Raw genomic sequence first — 14,413 nt, forward strand, 5'->3', positions numbered from 1 at the left:
ATTGGTCGTAATACAAGTAATACAGTAATGTAAATGAGAATACATGTAAATAATACTAATTTTAAAAAAACATCAGCAGACAGAGCGAAACAGAGAGGTAAAAATGCGGCGTGCTTTGGACAGAGGCGACGTTTCAGCACATGTTTTCTATATTTGTACAATGAAAGTAACTCATTTATTGCAGATTAAACGCTGCTTTAACCAATATGTTGTTGTTATTCAGTATTCAGCCAGAACCGTAAGAAATTGGCATCTTTTTTTCTCTTTCTTTTGTCAGTTGTAAAACATTTTAACTTCCAAATACTTTAACAACTTGGTTCGGTCATTTCATATTTGAATAAAATGGTAATTTCAGGTTATTTGACAAAAAGTGATAATGCAAAGTTTCTATGCATTGTGCTTAAGTCTAAAAAAAGCAATTAAAACAAATAAATAAAAAAATCCATGCATCGTGTTAGTCTAAAAAAGTGCTAGTCTAAGAATAAAAATTAAATCAAAAAATCAATGCATTGTGTTAGTCTAAATAAGAAAGAAAAAACTAAAATAAAAAGTATGTATTGTGCTAGTCTAAAAAAAAAAAAAGATAAGATAAAGTGAAAACACTATTGCAGTAGCTTCACAAGGATATTACCCATAATGCCATGTTGTAAAGACAACCTTCCCTGATTTGCTGCTTTTAATGGGCAAACTAGACTAATCTAATTTACTGAACTTTTATCAACATTTTTGCGAGGCATATGGCAATGAACACAATTTAACTTGAATGTTCATAAAATTGTCACATTTGTACGATCACGATATAAAATATAATCGAATTCAAATGTGCTTGATTCAGAGGTAGAAAATCTGCAATATCTTAACGCATGTAGTTACATTAATGAGACAACCTGAGAGTTTAGTTAGATACTACAATTGTAAGTATCTTATGCTCGTTTTGTTTTGTTTCTCTTTGCACGTAATCGCCATCAAAAGAGTTGAACAAACCCTGGCGCGCAGTCGCTACAGCGCTAATCGCACAGATTTGAGGCGTTTTGAATCCTGCTCAGACTCTTCACAAGAAAACCCTGTGTCTCCAAGAGTTTTTCACCTTTCTGTTTTGTGCCCTGCTGAGTAAAGTCAGTGTACAGGTGTGGGTGGAGGGGGCGGAGCACTCTGTGACGGCCCCCCCGCTGCCTCGCTGCCGGCCGAACGTTGGCTTGGTTTGAATACACGTGAACATCGTTGGCGTTAAGTCTGCGGAGAGAAAACAGAAACGGGTTTGAGTGAGCGTGTTCAGTCACTCAAGAGCGCTTTGGCACGATTCTCACTGCTCAGGGCCTGGCAATAGCAATTGTTTTCTTACTGCTCCTCATCATTCCTTAAACGCCTGACTGAAATGATCCCCATTCAAAACCAGGGCTAGTTAATCGCAGCTCATCGATTATTGAAATAATCAGTCAAATAATCGCTAACTGCTCAATTCACAGGTTCTGAAACATGCCATGAGCTGAGAAAAGTAGTTTTAACTAAATTCCACAAAAATGATGTGTAAAATGTGTAAATTCAATGTATTTTTTACGGAAACATACTAGAGTCCATAGATGCTCGTCAGGATCCTCAAACAGCTTCACTTCTGCTGCGACTGGGTAAGATTTAGTACAAATCTGTTCATCCCGTGCGTTTGCATTTTAAAAAACTGACCTGAAAATGACCAGCATGTTTTTTTGCAACATAAATATTCCAGGCCTCACGGTGACCAGCCAGGGGTGTGCCTGGTCACAACTTCAATTTTGCTTTATTAACCGCCTGGTCCTCTTTCAACAACTTTTACCCCCGTGTCACTGGATCGAGTGAAACTTTGAATTTCCAGAAAAATGGGTAGATTCATCATCTTTTTTCAAATGGCCATAAAATCTATGCTTATTATTATTATGTCATTATAATTACTATATTATTATTATTACTATATTATTATTACTGTATTATTATTACTGTTATTACTCTACTATATTGTTATTAAATCATTATCATTATTATTATTATCATCCCATTATCATTATCATTATTTTCCCCCAAATTCCTTAATATACTTGTAATCAAAACCAAATTTAAAACAATAAATAAATGGGTTTTTAGGAGAATACATTTGAAAAAACAAAAACATGTTCAGAGTTAAAAAGCCACAAAACTCTCAGAGAATAATATTTTAACCTTAAACCTGACTATTTAAAAAAAAAAGAAAAATCTGGATCTACTTTTAATCTACTCATAGTGTATGTTAAAAATGCATAGATTTTTCATTCTAAGTCAATTTTGTTTTTCATAATAACATAACTGACCACAGTCTTTTATCTTTTATTTACGATTTTTCATAATAAGAAAAATATATTTGGGCTAAATTTCTTTGAGCCAAGTAAATGTCAATACATTTACCTTTGTGTTTTACTGTGTTATGAATGGGAGAAATGTATTACAAATAACTACTTATCACCATTGACTTCCATTGTGAGCACATATTATGACTAAAACATTTTAATATGATGCTTTTCCATAGAAATGAGAGCAAACATGGCTCTGCTGGTCTGAAGGTGCAGAGCGGTTACTGAACTGATGACACGTGTGCAAACAAACAACCGCCCGGAGACCAGTGTTTGTATTTTGACCTGAGAAACTACTTCTCACTTCCTTCTCGCTTCCTTCTGGCCTTCAGTAAATCTGCGGGGTCAAAGTGTAAATAAATAAAGGGGCGGCAAGGCAAATACTCCCTTAATTTATATGTATAACAGGTATAATCAATCAGAGACAACTTTTATAGTTGACTCCGGGTATATATTATTACATCTCGCCCTATATTGTAAAATAATATGCATTGTACATATAAAGTTTGGACGTGAAGGAGAAGATTTGAAGTGCACTTGACTCGGCTCATTTCAATATTAAGAGTAAAGAGTGAAAAAGTGCAAATTGCTTAATATAATTTCAGTGGAGAACTATTTGGGACATTTTGACGGAATGGATTTTAAATAAATGAAAAAAATATATAAAAAATCCAAACTCGTGATTTTGGGATTTTCTCTTCTTCTTTTATTCTTTTTTATTCAATTATTTATTGGATGTCTGCCGTTTTTCATTTGTGTCTGCTCCCTCTCTCTGGTCGTGTTTTTCTTTCAACACGTTTGTTTTTATGTGTTAATTAAAAAATAATAATAATAATTTAAATATATAAAAAATATATAACCTAAAAAATACATACATTTGAAAATGAGTTGTGAAAATCAGATCTCCCGGTGCATTTTATTTATTTTGTTCATTTATTATCTATCTGTGCTAGTACTGACACAGCTCTACTCTCCTATTTTACAACCAAATAAATGATACTTGAAGGATAATGTCATAATAAATAGATCGTCTTGTTCTTTCAGGTCGAGACGCGTCTGAATTACGAGCGCCTTTGACGTAATCACTGTCATTAAAAGTCAAACGCTTCCAAAAAGTGTTTTTCAAGCTTCATAGTTGAGTCGAGCTGCGGAAAATAGAAAATTGACCATTTCCTAACGCATCAAAATGACCTAAAGTTGAGAATCGAAGCAAATGACGCATCAAATGATTCGTCTTCAGTTTCATGGCGTTCGCTCGTAGGTTTCAGTCCTAAAAACGATCAACGGCCGGAGTTTGAGTAAAGCCGAGTCACCTCTGCACTTTGCCGCTGCATCTTGTGAAGCGAGCAGGACACTTGCTCTTCTTCTCCCAATCCTTCACGTTCCGACTCTCGCTCCCGCTTCCCTGTGATGCCCCCTCTGGCGTGGAGGTGCAATCCTGTGCAGCGGCGAGAGAGTGACCCAAACGTTATCACTAAAGACTCAATTTCATACATATCGAAATGATGGTTGCAAATCAAAAATGCACTAATATAAAGTTATGTAGGTGTTTTATGCTGTGAATTGCATGACTCTTGAAGGCTATTGAAATAATGATCAAAGTGAATAATAAAAACAATCAAATGCACTAATTGCGATAAAAAAAAAAAACAGTATTATTAAAAACATCTTCTGCCATTTAGACCCATCTTGAGAGCAATTAAGGCTATGATAAAGTGTGACCAAAACCGTGGCGATGGCTATGATTGGGCACCAGCATTTAAGCTTCAAATCTCAAAGGACTCTAATGACATGGCAACACTTAAAGAGCGGTCTGAATTCAGAGCCTCAAAGTGATGCAGAAGATGACATAGATGATTGAGAACACTGACCAGGATGCTGAGGCACAGCAAACTCGTGGTAAACTCGGCTGCTGGTGATGTTCTGGCTGGTTTCTGGCACTGAGTGGTTTCCTGCATCACAAACAGCACAAAGTCAGATTGTTATTGGAGGAAACAGCGCTTTAGCGAAGCACCGTCTGATCCAAGCAGGGCTGAGCCACACTGCCAACTTAGTATGAGTGTGATGTGTGTGTCGGTGAGTGCGGGTCGCAGGGGCTGACGGCACAGATTAGAAGCCTCGCTTCCATCAGCCTGCCCCAGGGCAGCTGTGGCTACAGTAACTTACCCATACCAAGTGTGGAGTGAATTGATGATGCAATGAAAAGCACCAAGGGTGTGAAAGGCTATGTATAAATCCATTGCATCATCGTCATTATGATGTGAACTAATATTCAAGTCTGGACCTGCTGTGGAAATCCAGTCTGACTCAAACTATTTGAACTATTGAACTAAATAAAGAGGGAGACACGTATACGGCTGTTTTGATCCATGGAAGGAAAGTGGTCACTTCCAGGGAAAGTAATGAAAACATTAGTACAGGTTGGGCACATTCTGCCAACATATATCTATTTTTAGATTTTCTATGCTAATCAAGCTTTGTGGACACCGCGTCATTTCAAATGGGCCATGACTCATTTAATGTGTCACGGCCTGGGTTCTGGAATGTTCCACAACAGTAACTAGCATTATTTAACCCAATTATGCATTTGTACTGTGAGTGGACACATAGCCACTTTTAATGCCATATTGTGGAAAATTCCAGATAATCATATGGAAATTGTCTTTGAAATAGAGACATCTCCACCGCCACCCTGGAGTAATTTTCAATCTAAAGGTCCCTGAGGGGATTAGTTAGTCCTGCCATAAGGGTTAATGCTTTAGTACAATTTAATTTACAAAACTACAGGAGTTGGCACTTCTCAGGGTTAAACATTTCTGACCTCAAGGACTTGAAGCTGCAAAAACATTGAAGTTTTGTAATTTGATCTTTTTGGCTTTAGAGTATTTTGTGATGACTGCACCTGTTTTCAAGCAGCTTTTTCATCCTCTTCTTTAGTCTAACGTTTGTAAGATTTGATATTTTATCCACATGTTTCTCTTGGATTGCATCCTCTGTATTGCATCAGACCTAGCTTGATAAATAAACGAGGGAGGAAGAGTTGGAAGATACATTTTTTAGCTTATTTTGATCTTGTTTAATAGATTAAATGATTATTATTTGACTAGGTAATTATGTGGATTTGCCAAGGTTTGAGGAAAGCTGTTAATAGAAAATAAGTTGTATTTTATCCCACCATTTCTGTTCAAATATGTCTAAGTATATCTTTTAGACTCTTTAATTCTCCCTCCTTAACTGCATCAACACTGAAGGGACTTATATTCAGGTTTATAATCAGCCGTCTTCAAATGAGTGCTTCGTAGCTGTAAGACAAAGGTGGACAGCTGATTGTAAACCAAAATTTGAGTGTCTTCTGTGTTGTGTTGTTCTTTTTGCGTATTAGTCGTTTAGTTTTCCCAATGTAATGCTTTTGAATGAATTGAATACACCATATTGCTCAGTTTTTGTGCGGCTTTAGGATGAACCAGTTTCCGTCTTAGCATGTTGCTATGTAGCTTTTCAAATAGAACCCATTCCTGCGAGATTCAGACTGTTCACACTGCGATTTGTGAGTTTGTGGCCACCTCTTAAGCTCGATGTTGTAATGTTTTTCTCGCCCCGTCTTTTCCTTTGAACATATCACAATCTAGTCAAAGATCCGGTCGACGTTTTGTGAAATCGAGTTGCTTCGGTTGCCCCGGCTCCAAAGAAAAAGCAATAAAGCGTTCTAAAGCGTTCTCCAGTGCCGTGTGGACAGGCTCACCATGCTGTTGTTGCGTATGAGGCTGTGGCAGTGGTTTTATCCGTTGCTGTTGCGCAGTTTGTTGTGGTTTTCTTGGCCCCGTCTGCTCTTCACCGTCAAAGTTCAGCAAGATGCTCCCGCTGCCGTTCGCCGTGGTAACCGGGCTGCCCGAGACCCCGTGCCCTGTAACGGATGGAGAGAAAGGGAAGCTCTTTACACATGTGTGGTTTACTTTGTGTTTACTGAGCGTTGTCAAGCAGATATTAATCGAAAACTAAAAGGAATATTGACAGTAGAGAGTATTTGAAGATAAATCACACAAACACAAGTACAAGACCACATGGTAATATAAAGACAGTACTTCTATTTTGTGTATATTCATTTAGTTTATACATTCGAGTGCATTCTAGTTATTTTTACTAATTAGTGCAGTATCAAACATTTTATCAAGCTTATTCCTTATCTTTTAAATGTTTGTATCCTAACAACACCAGCCCAAACTATTTGCAATCTGGAAGTTAATTCACAAATTTAGCAATATCAAACACATTGTTACAGGAAATAATATTACTTAAATAACTGCTGTGTTTGCAAACATTATAATCTTGTTTTGATTCTATTGCAATTAATCTTGTAGTGCCACTCCTTGGTATAATGTTTTGCTGCAGCACATAGTTTTTTTTATTAGATCATCAGAACTAAAAAGAAGCTCTCGGGAAATTATTTTAAAAATACATATAAATAACAAATATTTATGATTATATTATTTTAGGGCATACTTATCAACTCTAACTGCTCATTTGTGTACTGTACTTATGAGTGGATAATTCAGTGTCACTTTGTTAGTAAATGTCTAATTAGCAGCTGAATAAGGTCATGCAGAGTAAGATATTAATATGGATTGAATGAATATAAATCAACACATATATGCAAATGAGCACCTGGTTACACCCTGAACCAGTTTGTGTTTTGTGGTGTGGCAGATCTTGTAAATGTATTTGGATGACCCACTGTGTCCAGCACTATTCTGTGGCCCTCTGCGTCATTAATGTTTGCATAAGTGGCCCTCGATGATAAAAGGTTGGACACCCCCGGTCGACAGTGTAGTATCTGTCAATATAGTACTATCTGTATTTTCTCTTGTACAAATATTTGGCCTCTCCCTGGGTTGCCACTGTAAATAAAACCTCCCAGCGTGTAAAGATTTACATAATGATCCGTTTTATGGTCAATTCTGCGATACTGACTTTGTAATCTTCTGTAAACTTGCATATTTTGTCGCTTTTTCACATCTGTGGTGCGGCTTCCGACGCTTGTTTTAAAATCAAACTGGTTTCCTCCTGGTTTGAGTTTGATTAATAGCCTCGTAACTATGTGCACACACAACAAACAGAAAAGGCATGAGGTTTGACGCCTTCTCTGTCAGCACAAATTAACTAACGTGAATTATTTTTCTAACAATTGGATTTCCTTCTCCTGTAAACAGAGACTCACTAAATACAGCTCTTTAAAAACACACTTCAGCACACCAAATTCTACGTAGTGACTCTTCCACTTGGCGTACCGTTGTTGTGGTTGTTGTTGGGGCTGCCACTGTTGTTGTTGTTGTTGTTATTGCTGCCACTGTTGTTGTTGTTGTTGCCGTTCGCTCCTGGCTGCTGCTCCCCGGGTGAGTACGCCATCATCCCGCCGCTGCCGTTCCCATTTGTGGACGGCACCGACGCCAAAAGACCTGCCGGAAGACACAGCGCGGTTAATAAACGAATAACTCGTAATTAAACATCCTAACTGAAACAGAGAGAACAGCTGCTGCAAACCAATGTTTTGGACAGTAAAGGGGAGAATAAAACTAAGCTCCCAGATCCAGAATTACATTTTGGAATGACTCCATATTCTTAAATTACAATCAATGCTTATATACACTTTCCACAGTGTGCGTTACCGTTGACCTGTTCATGATGTGCGGACTCATCTTAATAATCGTTAACCAGGCGGTGAATGGACAGCGGCTGATGACTAACGCTTTGTGGACACAAGCTTTCTCCCGTTGTGATGTATAACACTGAACATATCCATGGAGACTGCCTACACAAAAATGCTCAAAATGGTTTCAGGGCGTCCACAGATGATAGATTCCCGTTTGTCGTCTCACCAAATTAATGTATATAGACTTACAAATCAAATATTGCTACTATTTATTGTATTTGGGTGTCGTGAATGCGAACGGTTGTAATGATGGCGGTCACGACTAATCATATTATTGATCCCAGTATTGCCATATTTATCTTGGTATTACTGTATTTTCCGGATTATAAATTGCACCTTTTTTCATAGTTTTGGCCGGGGTGCGACTTATATTATACTATATGTGATATTATTTGTTATTTTCACACTGGCAACCACAAGAGGGCGCTCTAGGCTCTAAGTGACGCAGAAGAAGAATCTGCCCTTCCTCTTCCTCTGGAGTTTGTGGAGTTGTTTAGAAGTGACACAGAGGAAGAAGAATTCAATGGATTTAGTGATTTGGGGTAAAACTGATGCTTTGCTAAACTTGTTAGCATGTTCTTTATGCTATAGTTATCTGAATAACTGTTCATATGTTACGTTAACATACCAGAGACTTACCACAGTTCTGTCTGTGCCTCATGTAGCTGAAGGTGTTAGCGTTAGTATACGTCATGTAGCTGAAGGTGTTAGCGTTAGCATACGTCATGTAGCTGAAGGTGTTAGCGTTAGTATACGTCATGTAGCTGAAGGTGTTAGCGTTAGCATACGTACACCTATTCACCATGTTCTCTCATCTAAATTGCATTTCAAGATGAAATGTCTGTTGTTGGAATTTATTAAATAAAGTTCCCCCCAAAAATGCGGCTGATACTCCTAGACTTACAATCCTGAAAATACAGTATGACCTTTTTCTGTCACATTGTTTCCCATTTCAGATACAAAAAATCTGCATCTTTTCCATTGCCGTCTTGAGAGTAATTATTGTCCAGTTTTTTTACAGTCATGCAGATCAAAAGAGCTATAACTGCTTTTAATTAGACGCCTAGAGACATAGCATTTAGCACACAGCAACAAGTAAGAGAAGCTCCACCCATCAAAGTCCCATTTTCCATGCACATTTCTGTAACATATTGTAATCCACGTATAGGGCCACGTCTTACCCAGGCCCCGGTAGCGGCTGAGCTGTTGGTAGATCTGCTTCATCCTCTCGATGTTGAGCCGGCTGGCCTCGGCGTGGTGGACCATGGGTTTGGGGTAGTGCACGCCGATGATGCATTTGGCGGCGGCCTGCACGGACTCCGGGGCGTTCCACGGGTCGTAGATGTACTTAGCGGGGAAACCTCGAAGGACAGGTAAATAACGTCTGAAAACACAGGGAGAAATCAGACATGCCGGCTTGCACGAAGGAAGCGTGCTGCGAAAACAGGTTGAATACAAGGAAGCAAAAGTCAATCATATCGTGGAAGTACAGTTTCATAGGAAAACTACAACAAAGTACTACAACAAAGTTAGTAAAAATAGGGGAAAAAATATATAATAGGTCAAAGAAAAATAACATAACTCATGAAAAATATGTTCAAATAGTTGGTAAATATTTGCTTTAAATGATATAAAAGTCCAAATAAAATATGCTACTTCTAATTCTGCCCAAATTTGTTTTAATCTACATTAATGGGAATGTAGCCGTTTTAAAAAAAAGTTTATGAAAAATGAAAGTTACAAAATGAAAGCTACAAACATTCACAACACTGCACAACGTAGTAAAGTACGGTACTCGGGCCTCCGCACGTGGCACTGGAACGACTTAGCAGCACAGTGCTCGGACGTGGTAAGCGGGACAAGGGCTGTGGTCCCAAGCAACGACTACGTATTTAAATGCAGCCAGCCACACGCCAGCCAAAATATTCTCCGGGAGTAAGCCAAAGCACTCTGGGCCGAGGGTTATCGCCACTGTACCGTTTCAGGTCACAATGTAAAGCCGTCGTTGGTGATATTCCTCCGGTTTCGGTTGGACAAAAAAGATCACCTACCTACTTGGTGTGACCTTACCGAGAGTCCGAGAGCGAGGGAGACATACAGAGGAATGGGAGCTGTGAAGCGGTGGGGAGCGGCACAGTGCAGCTCTCGAGAGGCAGAGGAAAACAAAAACAACAGAGGTGGTGGTGGTGGTGGGGGAGGGGAGTAGGAGGGGGGAGGCAGGAGTGGATGTGGTTGGTGGGGTCGTGGGGACGGGGGGGCGGGCAAGACCACGGCACTCCGGGTTTGGACCGCCGACTCTGAGCCACACCCGCGCTGCCCACCGGCCCGGATGGAGTTTAGGAGACCTCTACTGTAATGCGCAGTTAGAAAGCAGAGAGAATTGACCCACCCCGAGCCCACCCGACCGCCCCCCCGCCCCCCCACTGAGAGGAGCCGGTGCACAGGGGAACGGTTCTGCCGACGACGTCTACGGCTTTGAAAACGCAAACCGAAAGAGCTGGGTTAGTAAAAAGGTTTAACGTTAGCTGAAAGGAGAAATATTGTCTGTCGTGACGCCCTTTAACATGTAACAGAGTACACTAGCCTTAAGGAAGTCTGCTAGCTCAGTGGGTTAGCTTTGTTGTTAGTGACGGTCATTAGCAACTGTTCATTATTACATGGATGCTTTAGGATAACTATCTGTCTCACTGTAAAAAAAAAAGTTAGCTTTAGTCATACTTCTGGTTCTCTATGTATGTTTCTGAATGCATATCTACAGAGCTAGTGTGATGCTGGTCGCTGGCAGAAGTGGTCCACTGTACGACGCGGCTCCAGGCCCCCCCTGCCCCATGATCAGACAGAGGAGGAGTGAGAAACGAGCTCAAGCCTGCTCCCCTGCTCCCCCTTCAGACTGTGGTGGTTGTCTTTTATGTGGTCAGTCGGCCAGAGCCTCCCTGCTGACTGTTCCCTCCCACGGCCACAGCGCCACACTCTGGGCTGGCCCACTAGGGGACCCCCTCATTTCACCAAAAAGGACCACAACCCTTTTGCCAGGAAGATCTGCGACCTGCCAATAACAAGTGGCCCCTGGGAGGCAGCGGGTGGTGATGGCTTTGTACAACAAGAACTTAAAGAGTGATGATTATGTTCAGGGAAGCTGCTGATGCAGTGTTAGCTAACGTATGGATGTTGAATGTTTATTTCCACAGGTCTGTGAAGTCAGTTTGGGATGTGTATGAAGTGAGTTAGTTGGATGGATAGGACTCTCTGAGCGGTGCGGAGTATAGCCCTGTGTTAGCCAGCCGCTGCTCCAGGACCGCCCGCACAGACAGGGCTGCATTCCCCTAAGCAGAGCACCACTGAACATTTCACAAAGGGCTGGATGAGGGGCTTTGCCCAGCGCTTGGACAATGGACCGGCTCGCGTGGCACAGCGCGAGTAACGATTACCGGCGGTGGCGGCAACACTGCGATGGCAGACAGCTGGTCCAACGCCTCTCCTCACTACCCTCCGGGGAATGCTTCATAGTCCTCTACCTAACGAATGCAGGCCAGGCGTTCGTATTTCCCTACCAAGTGGTCAGAATCCCTTTTGACGAAATGAGACGCCACCGAGTTACAAACCTGCCCAGAGGGTGCCGCTGAGGCGCGGGCGAGATCAGGAATGTCCCTCAGGGTAGCACACAAAGAGAACCAAGCGGCAACTGGAGTCTCCACTCACCCTGTGCCCATGGAAGGTGGCGAGAACAGCCAATGAGCTTAAAAGCAATCAGCTACAATCAACAAGGAGGAGAAGGACAGATGAACTTTTCTCCCAATCCCCCAAACAGATGAGCCGACACAAACACAGCCACAGTAAAAGTTTAACAAGTGCTACATCTGCCTCAAAAAGTATCAGTCGACAACAAGTATAAAAATATAGATATATACACTAACACACAGTGTCAGACATTCACACACACTTACAGCCATAGACACACAACTGCACACGTCTCAACATAGACCGGCTCAAAAACTAACATGCTTAGTTTAAAAATATGAGTATACAACTGGGCCAATTTAAACAGGAAAAGGGGACGTGTGTGGGCTTTACCTCACTTACCCAGGAGTCTGGAGGGACCCCTCAACCCCCATCTCTCATTAACAAGCCCTTCACTCTACATTACATATATATTGTTGTTCACAACTTCTCCAGTTCCAATATGCAGTTATTTTTCTTTGATTTGGTTCCGCTTCCGTTTCGGGTCAGACTAAAATTAGCCTTATTTCTAATAACAGCGCTGCTAATAATAACACAGCATTATTTATAGTACGCTTAGAGATACAAAGGAAAGTAAAATACAATTTGGTTGCAATTATTTAGTCATAATGTCCCATAGTTTGCGCCTGACATGGTTTGCATATGGTCTGATATTTATATGCGACTAGAGCGGCCTACGCAAAGCAGACACAGCATTTCCATATCTGCTATATTTACACTGCCGGCAACAAGAAGCATCTTTTGAATAGACTTCCATTCGGCCCATCTGTAGAGAATTATGGAATTCCACTTAAGGTTGCCACAGCAAATAGAAAATCTGATAGCGTGCGGTGATTGTCATTTATTTATATGTTATGTATATATTTTACATCAGAGTTTGATTGATCATTCACAAGCGTAAGTGAGGATTTTCATAAGCATTACATAATTCTGTGCGTAACTCTTTTAGATATTTTAACAATTTTACACTGCAGCACATTCATTCACTTTAAAATTGCTGTGTTAAAAATTGTAAATTACAGACTTTGTCCATAGTGTTAAATCATTATGTAACTGCATAATTCTAAGCATTTTTAGAATTTGAACTGTTGTATTTTACTTTTGTCACACCACAGGACATCAAACTGACTCATGTTTTTTCAATTTTTTTGGTATAAATATGATACACCAAAGCATTAAACTTCTTCTTTTCATTTATTTATTTAAAGTCGACATAATGGTGCAGTTTTAGTAAAGAATGTATACATACCTATCTTTATGACAACCATTATTTTAACACATTCTAAAAAAAAAGCAACATGGACCTTATAGAATACTTTGAGTTGAATTTTGGAAGAAAAAAAAAAACGTTATTTAGAAAGTAATTTAAAGTCCAAAATGTAAAAAAAAAATTGAATTGCAATGATTTAAAATAAATAAGTAATTAGATGTATAATTTAAAGATAATAAGATAAGATAATTCAATTTAATGAAATATTAATTGCTAATTGTCTTTAGAAAATGTTTTAGGGGTCTAAATTAGGGGTCTAAGTGCATTTTACTGATGCAAACTCCAGTGGAGGAGTTTCAGTTATATGTATCTCCAAACCGTTGCAATTTTGAACTTAGATCCAACCCTCATTTGTTATTAACATTTTAGTTTATTCATGGCCAAACTGCAATTCCTACTGTATGTGACGTATGTGGTGTGAGAGACAGGGGGAGTAGGGCGCCTTCCAGGGGGTCAGCAGCAGCAGCAGCAGCGACACCTAGGGGCAAGGGGGGAGCGGTACCCACCTGATGAAGTCCCCATTGGGATCGGTGCGGCGGCCGAAGCCCACGGGGCAGTAGCAGTGGAAAAACTGCTGGAAAAATGAGCTGCAGGACAGCCACATCCAGCTCCCAGCGTTGACACTCCAGTCTGCATCCAGGAGCAGCTCCTCGAACACCTACAGCAACAAGACAGGGACAAAAATGCTTTGGTTTTAGGAATAGCTTGGAAACCAGGCTGGTTCTCTCTGTATATTCGATCAATCCTCTATCATCATCTATCATTCAAAACAAAGTTGTTTGTTTCCTTTATTTTTTTCCTCGAAATCAGTCATCTTTGTTTTAATACGGGCAGACAAGGCATGTCCCTGATTGGCTAATCCACTTGTCAATCATGCCCGTTTGCCCTTAGACATAAAAGCAGTGGCCAGACCCAACTTTGTTACGTATCGTGTGTATTCTTGGCTAGGATGAGGTGGAGGAATGTTGGGCGTTTTCAATTCCTCAAAAATCCCCCTGTAACTTCCAGATTTTGCTGTGATTGTATTCACACGTCCAAAGACATGCAAAATTGGTGACTAAATTGACCCTAGCAAATGAATGGTTGTCTGTAATGTCTATGTCTCTGTGTTGGCCCTGCGACGAGTTGGCCACTGTCCAGGGTGTACCCCGCCTAAGGCCCGAAGTCACTGGGATAGGCTCCAGTCATAAATAATAAAACTAAATGAGTCATTCTGGATGCACTCTAATAATGGATGTGTCAAAATGTCAAATTCTCCCATGACTTATTTATAACCACAGTAATCACATGATACTTTCTATCCATGCCACTTGAAATTCCTGTGAAGCCTGCGGGTATAAA

The 14,413-nt window shown here is 40.3% G+C and overlaps 1 protein-coding gene across 1 annotated transcript in view; it reads right to left on the reverse strand.

The window, feature by feature from the left end:
* Positions 1 to 602: 602 nt before the first annotated feature.
* The window catches only part of LOC140362611 (cryptochrome-1-like), a 39,381-nt gene continuing 25,570 nt past the window's right edge, over positions 603 to 14,413 (reverse strand). Inside the window, exons 9-15 of the mRNA XM_072448702.1 lie at positions 13,579 to 13,730; positions 9,246 to 9,448; positions 7,643 to 7,810; positions 6,100 to 6,261; positions 4,229 to 4,309; positions 3,671 to 3,795; positions 603 to 1,233 (exon numbers count right to left, since the gene is read on the reverse strand). Coding sequence (XP_072304803.1) covers positions 1,228 to 1,233; positions 3,671 to 3,795; positions 4,229 to 4,309; positions 6,100 to 6,261; positions 7,643 to 7,810; positions 9,246 to 9,448; positions 13,579 to 13,730 — 897 coding nt within the window. The 3' untranslated portion in view covers positions 603 to 1,227. The remainder of the gene's footprint in view (positions 1,234 to 3,670; positions 3,796 to 4,228; positions 4,310 to 6,099; positions 6,262 to 7,642; positions 7,811 to 9,245; positions 9,449 to 13,578; positions 13,731 to 14,413) is intronic.

Source organism: Eucyclogobius newberryi, unplaced genomic scaffold (genome assembly GCF_026437365.1).
Source record: "Eucyclogobius newberryi isolate DKJ021-1_F unplaced genomic scaffold, fEucNew1.0.hap1 SCAF_17, whole genome shotgun sequence".
NCBI lineage: Eukaryota > Metazoa > Chordata > Actinopteri > Gobiiformes > Gobiidae > Eucyclogobius > Eucyclogobius newberryi.